At 48.1% G+C, this 10,790-nt stretch overlaps 6 protein-coding genes and 1 non-coding gene across 7 annotated transcripts; 4 read left to right on the top strand and 3 right to left on the bottom strand.

The window, feature by feature from the left end:
• Positions 1-53: 53 nt before the first annotated feature.
• BDV37DRAFT_278150 (uncharacterized protein) lies at positions 54-647 on the top strand (the record flags this gene model as incomplete). The annotated part of the gene is made up of 1 exon (XM_032085968.1): positions 54-647. The coding sequence occupies one exon, from the start codon at positions 54-56 to the stop codon at positions 645-647; it is 594 nt and encodes a 197-aa protein (XP_031946499.1).
• On the bottom strand, positions 551-3,805 carry BDV37DRAFT_236931 (putative alpha-xylosidase). Its single transcript, XM_032080659.1, has one exon. The coding sequence runs from the start codon at positions 3,334-3,336 to the stop codon at positions 928-930; it is 2,409 nt and encodes an 802-aa protein (XP_031946500.1). The 5' UTR covers positions 3,337-3,805; the 3' UTR covers positions 551-927.
• A 26-nt stretch (positions 3,806-3,831) lies between these two features.
• BDV37DRAFT_236933 (uncharacterized protein) lies at positions 3,832-4,443 on the top strand. Its single transcript, XM_032080660.1, has one exon. The coding sequence runs from the start codon at positions 4,230-4,232 to the stop codon at positions 4,404-4,406; it is 177 nt and encodes a 58-aa protein (XP_031946501.1). The 5' UTR covers positions 3,832-4,229; the 3' UTR covers positions 4,407-4,443.
• Positions 4,444-5,451: 1,008 nt separating this feature from the next.
• Positions 5,452-5,973, top strand: BDV37DRAFT_278152 (uncharacterized protein; the record flags this gene model as incomplete). Its single annotated transcript, XM_032085969.1, has 1 exon — positions 5,452-5,973. The coding sequence occupies one exon, from the start codon at positions 5,452-5,454 to the stop codon at positions 5,971-5,973; it is 522 nt and encodes a 173-aa protein (XP_031946502.1).
• A 986-nt stretch (positions 5,974-6,959) lies between these two features.
• BDV37DRAFT_278153 (uncharacterized protein) lies at positions 6,960-8,271 on the top strand (the record flags this gene model as incomplete). The annotated part of the gene is made up of 3 exons (XM_032085970.1): positions 6,960-7,308; positions 7,418-7,642; positions 7,706-8,271. 3 exons carry the CDS (start codon positions 6,960-6,962, stop codon positions 8,269-8,271), a joined length of 1,140 nt encoding a protein of 379 aa, XP_031946503.1.
• Positions 8,272-8,438: 167 nt separating this feature from the next.
• BDV37DRAFT_t19 lies at positions 8,439-8,524 on the bottom strand. Its single transcript has one exon. It is a non-coding gene; the product is annotated as a tRNA-His (tRNA).
• Positions 8,525-9,525: 1,001 nt separating this feature from the next.
• Positions 9,526-10,756, bottom strand: BDV37DRAFT_278154 (uncharacterized protein; the record flags this gene model as incomplete). The annotated part of the gene is made up of 2 exons (XM_032085971.1): positions 9,526-10,554; positions 10,622-10,756. The coding sequence occupies 2 exons, from the start codon at positions 10,754-10,756 to the stop codon at positions 9,526-9,528; spliced, it is 1,164 nt and encodes a 387-aa protein (XP_031946504.1).
• Positions 10,757-10,790: the final 34 nt, after the last annotated feature.

The raw sequence follows: 10,790 nt of genomic DNA on the forward strand, positions 1-10,790 counted from the left end.
TATCTCCCCTTCTTCTTCTTCTTCTTCCTCTCAATCCCCATACAAATATCACCATGCTATCCACATTCTGGCCACACCCAGAATACGCCGAAGACCAACCCTTCCCCAAACTCATCCTCACCGGCCACGTCCTCGACCGCAGCTTCCAAGCCGGCGCATTGCTAGGAAGCACCACCGGGCTCGCCCGAGTATGGCTGCTAGCCTACCAACCAACCTTAAATAGCAAGTTCTACACCAGATTCATTGTGCCTCCAGGATCCACCCCGGCTACTCTTCTAATGCGGTCAACCGGTACCGGCGCCGTCATAGGTCTGGGAGCCATGGCCGTTATGCTACCGTACTACCTGGCCAAATGGGAGCCGATCGAATGGCAGGATCGCAGTTGGCGACTGCTTGAGAACCGGGGGCAGGTGGAAGTGGATACCTGGGGGTTTGCGGGGGCGGTGCTGGGGTTGACGGGGTTGGTGGTTATGGCGCGGCGGAACGGGAGGATGTTTCAATTGACGGGCCATGAGGAGGTTTCTTCTCTGGTTCTGCTTCGGGCTCTGGGGTGGAGGAATGCGTTTGCTAGTGCTGGCATGGGGAGTTTGTCGGGGGTGTTGGGGTATTTGGGCTGGAGGTATGGGATTATGGGTGGGAAGCGATGATTCTGCCTATGCTCTTGCTTCCTCTACTTTGTCTGTTGAGTTTTCTCGTTTGACTATGAAATGTAAATGTTTCTATATCGTGTATTCAGAGTATCATTGCGAGATTGAGATCGCTCTACTGTCTAAGGCTTCCGATATAGCAGTGACGTCACCGTCCTCTCGAAACGGGAAAACAGACTAGCCGAGTTCAGCTTAGTGCTATTGCACTTCCCGGGCCAATGGGCGCTGTTCATTATAGTATTTACCCCCGTCAACTTGGCAACCTCAGAATACCATCCCTCTACACTTTCACCGATCGACTATCTGCTAAGAGCAGCTCAAGAATGGGTCCCACAATCGCCTCGTCATACCCCAGCGCGGTCAAGCGTCCAATCGTCACATTGAGCGGCCGGTCCTGAAACCCCTCCACCACATCCCACAACATGTTCTTCATCCGGAACTCGATCTGATAGTCCCTAATCAATTCCCCGAGACGTGGAATGTGGTCTATGACGCCGACTTGGGGGCTTGGCCCCAGTTCGATAGTGATATAGTAAGTTTCATTAGGCGTGGACGGACACTTGACATGTAAGCCGGGTCTTTGCGGATAACACTCGAGCCATACAGTGGCATCATCGGTTCGGTCAAATCCATTAATCAATACCCTGAGGCTTTTTGGCACAGAGGTAAAGGCAAGGAAGTTGAATGTCCACAGTCTTCCGGTGACCTCGGCAGTAAGTCTACCGTCTGTCTGTATATACCGGACGGTGGAGACCTGCCTTTCGACCGCACCAGCACTCTCTTGCTGTCTATTGTCACGGCTATCTTCGAGCACCTCCGTATAACCATCTTTGCCAACCAGGATAAGAACTTCGAAGGCATCCGGGTTGAGGCAGCCGTTCTGTGAGGAAGCGTCCAGGGGGATAATTGATCCCTCGTGGGCCAGAACAGGGTAGTCCTCCAATTTGCGATATAAGGTTAATGCGCGATCCCCGTCGTAAACTGTACCAGTGAAGATATCAACGTGTAATCCACGGGGCGGCAGCCAGGCTTTCACCGATGCCAGATTAGTCCGCTTGTCCCGTGGCTGCACAATTGGAGCGACTACCAGCTCAGACCCGAAAAAGAATTGGTTTGTCACGGAGTAGGCTTCTTCACGCCCTGGGTACTCCCAGTACATGGGCTGTACAAGGGGCTCGTCCTCGTCTGCGCCGATCAGGTTCCGTGTATAGAGGAATGGCACCAGTCTGTGCCGGAAGTTCAAAAATTTCGACATAACAGACCCGCACTCGGTGCGATAGAGCCATGGCTCTTTAGACATCCACCGTGATGATGTTGAATGTAGCCGCATGATGGGTGAAAAGACTCCCAGCTGCACCCATCGGGTGACAAGCTCGTCGTCACGGCCACCGTGAATGTGGCCGCCAATATCGTGGCTCCACCACCCGTACCCAATATTCGATGCAGTCGCCGTAAACTCTGGTTGAAATTCGAGTGAGGCCCAGGTCACCACCGTGTCTCCGGAGAACCCAAGGGGATATCGGTGACTTCCGGGGCCAGCATATCGGGAGAGGATGAGCGGGATCTTGCCATCCCGTCCATGATCGAGATAAGCGAAATGATTCAGCATCCACAAGGGGTCAATTCCAGGGATTTTTGAGTACGGCCCCTGTTGCCAATCAATCCACCAAAAGTCGCATGCTACAGCTTCAAGGTTTCGGTGAAGAATATTGAGGTAAGCATCCATGAACTTCGGGTCGGTTGAATCAAACAGTATCGGGGTTTTGTGTTTCGTGTCATGACCCAGGAACTTTGCCATCTCCTCGTAAGAATCCTCGTGGGAGTGAATCCCATCGTGGGGATGGTCATTCAACGTTATCTTCAGGTTGCGCTTGTGGAGTTCACGGGCGAACAATGCCGGGTCGGGAAACAGCTCTTTATTCCATGTATAACCCGTCCAGCCAGCGTGTGGCACTCGCTCGTCTGACACTAAATGCCAATCCATGTCGAGAACGGCTACAGACATCGGGATCTCCAGGTCGTGGAACCTATCCATGAGCTGGAGATACTCCTCCTGTCGATACGGATAGTACCGACTCCACCAGTTGCCTAAAGCGTATCGAGGTACGACTGGCTGTTTGCCAGATACAGCATAAAATGCTTTTATCGCTGCCTTATAATCGCGACCGTAGGCGAAGAGGTATCCATCTACCCGGTCTCCGGCTGGCCGGCTCGCGACAAAGCCCTGTCCATCAAAGAGCATGGACTCGGAGTCATCGATCACAGCGAAGCCTGCTTTCGACAGGACTCCATCTCCCATATCACATCGGCCATCGCATAGATCTAATGTCCTTGCTGTTCCTCCTAAGTTGAGCGTAGACGGAGTTCCAAATCGCCATTCGGTTCCGTACTTGGTCGTTTTCGCGCTCAGATGAGCAACCATCCCATTGGGGCTGAATCTCTTCTTATCATAGCTCAAGTGAAAGTGCTCCGTGATGATTTCTAACCCGTCGTTGTCAATTATCCTAAACTCTGGTACTGGAAGGTCACGGTTGATGGCAAAAGTGGAAGCTCGATCTTCAAACTGGCCATCTTCGGCCCATTCAAAACGCAGCAAACGATCTGTAAGAACAGTAAATCGATATTTGGGACCAGAGATTATCGCTTTCAGGTTAGCCTTGGGCTTTGTGGGAAACACGTATTTTTCCATTACGAACTACTTCGAGAGTCTATGAGAAACCCTTGTTCTGTTGGTGAGTAGCTCTCTGATTCTGCATGGCTTTAACTGGGTTTATATCCTGCATAGCACGTGAGACTCCCCGCATTTTGTGCAGCCAGTTTGACGTGTCACGGCGAATTGACCCTCCAACGATTCCGCTACTTTTTCCTCCCTTTGGTTGCACTTCGAAATTGGTACTGAGCAATATTACACAAGGGCGTCTCTAGTTGGCGGGCAGTTCGTTATTTTCCCGTGTCTTGCACTCGGCATCAGACACTCTACCTGTACAGAACTATGTGCCTGTTGCTTGCTGATCACAAATATTCTTTTATAGCTTGACGGTCGTACCTATGTGCTACTCTCTTGCCACTGAAATATGGTACTTATGACTTCATGGCAGAAAGGTGGTTCTAGCTTGCAATCTATACAATGTGGAGGTATCGTCATAAGTACCCTGGTTGACTACGAACTGACCACCACGCCATGTAATGGGGGAGTGAATTCAACTTTGTTTTCTGCCATGTGGATATTCTCCATCTTAAGGTGCCACATATGGACAAAGAATCGACTATAGTGAAAGTCAGGGTACTGTTCATTGACTATTCTCATCAATGCATTCTTATGGGTATACTTTGGTATTTCATTTAGTTGTTCCTGTCGACTTGGCACCACAATAAATTAACAAACGATATGAAACACTTTGAGTCCTTTCAGACCAAGAGGTACAGGACAAAGGGCTAGTTGTAATTCAATGCAAATCAACAGACATGCAATGAACACATAGAGTGTTGTGAAACAGACCATGTGTTGTCTTTTTCAACGTACATGGCTTTCTCCAAAGATTCCAATACTCGAATATACCTCGCTCATCTTAAATCTGGGGAATGTTTCCCTATCAAAGGTCGGTATTCTCTAGTGTCAGCCCTAAGCATATACCGGTAATTTACCGTGTCCTAGAAACAATGCCTGGGGTATTGTCTGGCTGGCTCTTTGTATGTATCATCTTCACGGCGTATCTACACAATGCCAGGACGGCTCCACACCAGAGTTTCGAATTATAAGAAAGAGAGTTAGCGGTATAAAGGAGCCAAACAGAGAGACATAATGCAAAATAATGACATTTCCCAAGGATATTATGATTGCCAAAAGAAAGACTTAACATAATCGAGGTCAACTGCTGAAATAATCCTGGCAGTTTCAATCACACAAACAACGTCTGAGCAGCAGAGTAAACGGGTGTCGCGCTGGACTATATAACATCCCGTGGATCTGTCATCCTATACAAATCTCCTGTGCTTGATTTACAACGTTATCTTTTGATCCTTCCCCAGGTAGTTCCCCACTTCAATAGCTATCTTTTATACAGACACATGCGACATGGATCCAGGCTTCGTTAGAGAGGTGATCCAAAATCAAGCACCAATGCCAAAGGAACGTATCTATACTATCGAGGACATCCGGACGGCTAATGGTGAGTTGAGAGGTGGCGTATCAGCAGTCCTAATGAATAGCTATACACCGGAACAAGAAGTGGTCACGGTCCGAGTCGTCTCGCGTGGTGCAGGGGATAAAGTGTGCGGTCACGAAGATATCAACCTCGATACAGATGGTATTTATATTTCTTGGGTCCTTACTATCTATTCCTCTCGCTTTTCTGTCCCTAATCCCTTGATTATCAGTATTACCGGAGAATAACAAATGCGCAGAACAGGCAAATCTGAGAGCAGCTTCCCGGGAGACCAACCATCCGTATACAACATGCACATATGACTGGGAGGTCTTAAGATCCGGGGTTGATTGGTCCAGTGCACTAGACAAAATAACCCTGACTAAGAGCGGAAATATTGTGAGGGTAGAAGACTGCAAATCGCGGCTTGGTGGATCAAAAAGTACAGTTTATTTCATGAAACTCCTTGAGTACATTATAAAGACATCAGGTCACGACAGCCAGTATGTATATGGTGAGTTGCTTCAATGATTAGTAAAACTCCAATATTTCACTCACTACTCTCTTCAATAGTGCTTCCATATATATACATTCGCCCTTCATCATCCAATATCACCCTGACGGTCGACAGTGGTCCAATGGAAGAGTTACATCAAACAATGAAATGGATTTGCTTGACGTTCCGACCACCGACTGGCCTACCTTGCTTCTCATATGGAAGTCACGCATCAGATGGAAATATCTTCACATTGAAGCCTTTGTCGCCCTTGACAAATAGGACTATTATTGAGTTCTGCCAGGAGCTCTTTGGGAATGCCGTGATAGCTTGTGAGCAAAACACAGGTGTTCCGCAAGTGCGCTTCTTTTACCTGAACATGGCCTTTGGTGATCTGAAAGCGCGCACAGGATGCAACCGTCTCAGAGATTTCCACGGTGGCATTCTTTTTGAGGGCACCCATGGCACGCTGATCCCGCTACGGTATTCAGTGGGTACCAAAGACATCATCTGGCGCTTTCATAAAGGTCAAGTTGAGCAGTGCGAGAATACTAGAGTTCTCAATTGTATTGCAGAGCTACCGGATTGGCCGGGTCGAGACCTCAAAGATCCAAACCGACAAGCCACAGAACTTATAGACGAAAAACGCGTATTGGTGTGTAAATACCGCCCTCACACATCATAATCTCTACCGAGAACAAATCTTGTGCAGTTACCAATGCTCTTATGACTTTTTCCCTACTTTTAGAATTGGACCTACAGGCAATGTATCTTCCACGATTTGCACTATAGGCGCCGTTATGGGGGCTTCTCTAACTTCAGTTGTTTGTTCGTTTCATCTAGATCGCTTTTGTTTGAGTGGTTAAGTATTGGTCTTGCAAACCTTGTCGAGTCATTTATTATCAGTTAGTGATAGGAACCTTAGCACTAGTGATGGTAGTAGCCAAAGGGGTAGCAATTTCGATATTTGTCTCTTCGTATGAATCCGGTTATATTCTAACAATGCTGTGGCCACGTCAAATCGTATAGTGGCTGTAGTTGCCTCCTTTCGTAGATATATTATGGATCTTCAAGATAGGAGAAATACGGGGAAGAGCGCTTTCGCCGGTCAAATGCACAGTCCAGGATGTGCCGTGGGGTATGTCCGATCATACCACTAGCCAAGTTCCAGGCATCGCCACTTATCTATGATGACTGTGCCTATTTCCGGCGGTTTGAAACTAATCAATGTATGTACCGGCGGAACACAAAGGAAAGAGCCTTGCCAGGTAGTTCCCAAGGTATGTTCCGCGATCAACAGTGGTTCATGTCGGCTCATAACCATAAGAGGATACATATGTAAGAGCAATTGCCGGTCACATACAAAGGCAGGGTGCGCTGGCCCTGGATTTTTCAAGAAGCTTGTAGCTTCGTAGAGGTAATATCTCTCCTAGTGCAACAATATAAAGTGTGCAATGGTAGACATCTAGGACGTTAAGAGTCCAACCTTTTCGCATCATCCACACCAGATCCGAATCGCGGGCTCATTAATCAATACCTCAAAGCTTTGTCCCCGAACGCTACTAATACGTTCGGTTTCCCTTGTCATTATCGTTGTCATTGTCATTGTTCCTCTCTTTACTCATCCTCCCACCCCTTCTCTGACAAAGAGTAATCTGAAGGGCTCTCGAAATGAACGCCGGAAGCATGTCTCCATCAACATCAGGGTCTCCCGTGGAGGAGCACACTCCACCCACCGGTGAAACTACGCCCCCTCAACAGTATGACTTGGAATCTGAAGCGCCGACGAGCGTAGACGACCTTTTTCAATTACAAGATGCTCCGTTGAGTCCCCCACCTGGCTCTCAGCAGTTGGGATGGCAAGATCTGCCAAATGTTGGAACGTCATCTCTAAGCCCTCTGGATCATACTATGCCAGGAACACTAGAACCTGAAGAAGCTGCTGATACTTCAGAGCCTCCCCCACCATACGAGGATAACTACCTTGCCTATGAAAGGCAGCTTGAGCTCTGCAAATTTGGTATGTTTCCTTTCATTTTTACCCCTCTTCCCCCGACCGTGCGAATACCTCAAGTCTATATTTAGCAACGCACGGCCTTAAAGTAGAATGAGAACTAACTACGGAGCAGGGCTGGCTCTCGCGAGACTTAGCCCTCCACCCGGCTGGAAGGCCTATTCTTACCGGTTGGAGGGGCCTCATTTCGATATAGACCGTAGATACACCTTCACTGTAACCGGGTGTTATGTGGAGGTACATAGCTGTAAAGATTATGTTTCCCAAGCATTTGGACCGACTGCGCGAGAGCTTTTGGATGTAATCGACTCAGCTATACATAACCCCTGGACTACATACGGTATGGACTCCCTGATCTTCTAAGAACACCGTGACACCTGCAGAATCTAACGATCCCGTACAGCATCTGATATCATCAGATTCATCGCAACACCGGAAGAATCGGCCACGATTACGGTGGTACTCCCACAAGACATACCTGGATTCCATCCCATGATGATGTGGCTTTGCTCTGTCTTCCGCGAGCCAATCCCGGGGACGGTCTCGCTTTCATATTGCAAGGCAAGAGACGGCTATGCTTTTGAACCAGCGCCTTTGCGACCGGTACCCATCCGGTCTAGCCTATATCGCTGCTGCACTGCACTGTTCGGTTATCCCGTTGTCATTGCTGCGAGCCCAACTACTACCTATACTCAAGAGTTTGGGTTAGATGTTGATGTTCTGTTCCTTAAGTCCCGTCTCGCAAACCGCAATTTGCATATCTCCGTCCTGAATACTACGGACGATGAAGAGCTCTACTGGTCACTTGAGATGGTTTCTCTTTGGGCGCATATTTCTGCCCCGGCCGTGGAGCGAAACTGGGGAAGGTCCAAAAGGGCACGCATACACTACTGTCCGTGTTGTATGATCGAGGGATGTTGGTGTCCATTATGCAGGGATACATGGAATCTAGAACAGTTCACAGCATGACCGGGGTGCAGAGAAAGGGGTATCGAGAATGGTATTTTTTGGACGCTAAAGTGGAGGGAAGGAAGACGCAGAATGTCACAAAGCCAAATAAACCATGAGTTCTTTCATGTTCGCCGAAGAAGAAAAAAAAAACAAAAAGAGAAACCAATCAAGTCATCTAACGCCATTGGCGCTGCTGGGAATCGAACCCAGGTCGATTCGGGATTGCGGAAATTACCACAACGAAGCATGATGACCACTACACTACAGCACCTTGAATTGGTGATTGGCAGCTCCTTTTTTTGATTGAAGAATGCATGCTAGTTTAGGTCTACTTTGACTTCCGTCTCTCGCCAAGAATGAGTTATGGAAAACATATTGACGTTCAAGTCAACTGAACAAGTATCTTTGGGTCGTAGAATATGTGAAATAGAGTCTTGACTGTAAAGCAACTTGGTCAGAGAGCAATTATTACTGTTACTATTTGAATCGTAGTTATAAGATAATCGTTCGCTAAGTCTTCTGTATAGATATATATTTCTAACCCTATTCTTCTGCTTTCTACAAATGATTACCCCGATCTGGTTAGAATACTGTAGAAATCTGACGCAGATAGCTCTTCAGATAATTCAGGGTGTCTTCAGAGACAGGTATGTTTCTCTAACAGGCAGCAACTTTCCTATGTGTATACAGCAGAGGTGTAGCACGCTCACAGGATGATAGAACACTGTCGGGATATCCGATGTCTCGTCATGTATGTAAATGGCTACCCTATCGGTTACAGCCGATGACGGTATTGAATGAAAGGATCAAATATAGTTTCGCACCGGCTTGGCGTTACGGAAAGCCGGCACCCTCCCCGTTAGCCCTACCTAACTCAATCTTATCTAGTGGTATTAAATCTAGGATACTACGTCCTTGATGGTAATGACGGGCACTTAAAATACGATATGTCAAGGAAAGGAGGAAACCAACCTCACCATAGCTGCAACTAAGTCACCTCCTAAGTGAGCTGGGCATGCACCACTGACAAGTATCACTCCAAGATAATACTCCGAGTGAACTTCTGCAGAGTCTTTCGCGACGCCCAGTAGTGTATTTTGTAGCCCTCGTGGAATGATACCTGTCAGCTAAGTAGGGCAGTGACTAGACACGAGAACCGGTACGTGCCAGGGCGATAAAATAGTAACGCCCACCGGAACGTATTTCAATCTTGAAGAGTAATGTAAACTCGAACTAAATGTCCCATCAAATAGTATATATACACCAATATAATCATCGAAACCGACGCGAAGTTCTAACCACACTCAATCCCAGAGCCCCAACAAGTGCCAGTACTATTATCCACCGATTCCCCCAAACAAACTCCTGCAGACGATTCTGAACGAAGAATGTTCGATGTATTCTATGGCGGCGAATAGCAATCAGCTGGGAAAACGTCGACCAGAAAGAGCCGATGAAAGACTCCGTCCGGACCATAACAGCGGCCTCGACGATAGGCCAGTATGTGGCTATGCGCCATTGTGTCTCGTTAGAAGGATGGGAGTCTCGGATAGCGGTTGTACATGTCTCTGTCATCTCCATGAAATGTGCTCTAGGCCCAAGGCGGCGGACAAGATCAACTATTGCGGGATGGTCCCTGTTGTCGGTCGCGATTATGACGGGCTGCGTATCGCTTTTCTGGACGCGTAGAACGTTGTTGTACAAATATGATCCCGTCCAATCACATTTAGAAAAGATATGCTTGAGGACGGGGACCTGGCCGTGGTAGCAGGCGTCGTTTTGACCGAAAGACAGGTCGGACGGCCACATACGCAAATGCATCGCTATGGCGTGTGGAACGAGGTCAGGGAGGACGCTGTCCACGCACTGTTGCAGTGGGCGGGTAAGCTGAAAGCGACGGGCCGTAGAACGCCATTGATTCGGTGTCCAGGGAAGGACGAAGCCTTCGAGAACGAACCGAATGGCGCTCCACTGCCAGTAGGATTCAGTAGGCGCTCTGGCTTCGATGATTTGGCTTGGCCCTTCCGCGATATCGGCATAGTAATCCACGCGTTCAGTGGAAGCTGCTTTGGCGGCAGGATCTGGCCACCGTTGGAGATCTGTCTCGTAGCCCAAGGACTGGAGACCATGTTCGTCGAAAACGTCAGTGACGGGGATCACCTTTGCCTCTTGTACGCCGCGTATGGCGGGACAGGTGATGCCTGGGGAAAGGAGCTTGCGGGAGGGAAGGGGGTTATGGACGGCCGAGGCGAGGTGTAGTATGAACTGATTGTTGAAGTACGCGAAGTCTGGTGTTTCCCACTAGTTCAATGGAATGGCAGGTTAGATCAGAAAATTTGCTGAATTTCCAGGCATATGGCTCACATACTGTGAAGTACTTCAGGTTGTGAACCTTGCTTGCAGCTCGTGTAGATAGGATTGAGCGTAAATAGAAAGTCTGAAGAATAAAAAAGGCAGCGGCAAGAACTAGATAGATCTTCCTTCTTCTATTAACCAGATACATCGCGAATAGCACTTGAATTATGGAAGATGGTAAC

This window comes from Aspergillus pseudonomiae (assembly GCF_009193645.1).
Source record: "Aspergillus pseudonomiae strain CBS 119388 unplaced genomic scaffold BDV37scaffold_3, whole genome shotgun sequence".
Taxonomy (NCBI): Eukaryota; Fungi; Ascomycota; class Eurotiomycetes; order Eurotiales; family Aspergillaceae; genus Aspergillus; species Aspergillus pseudonomiae.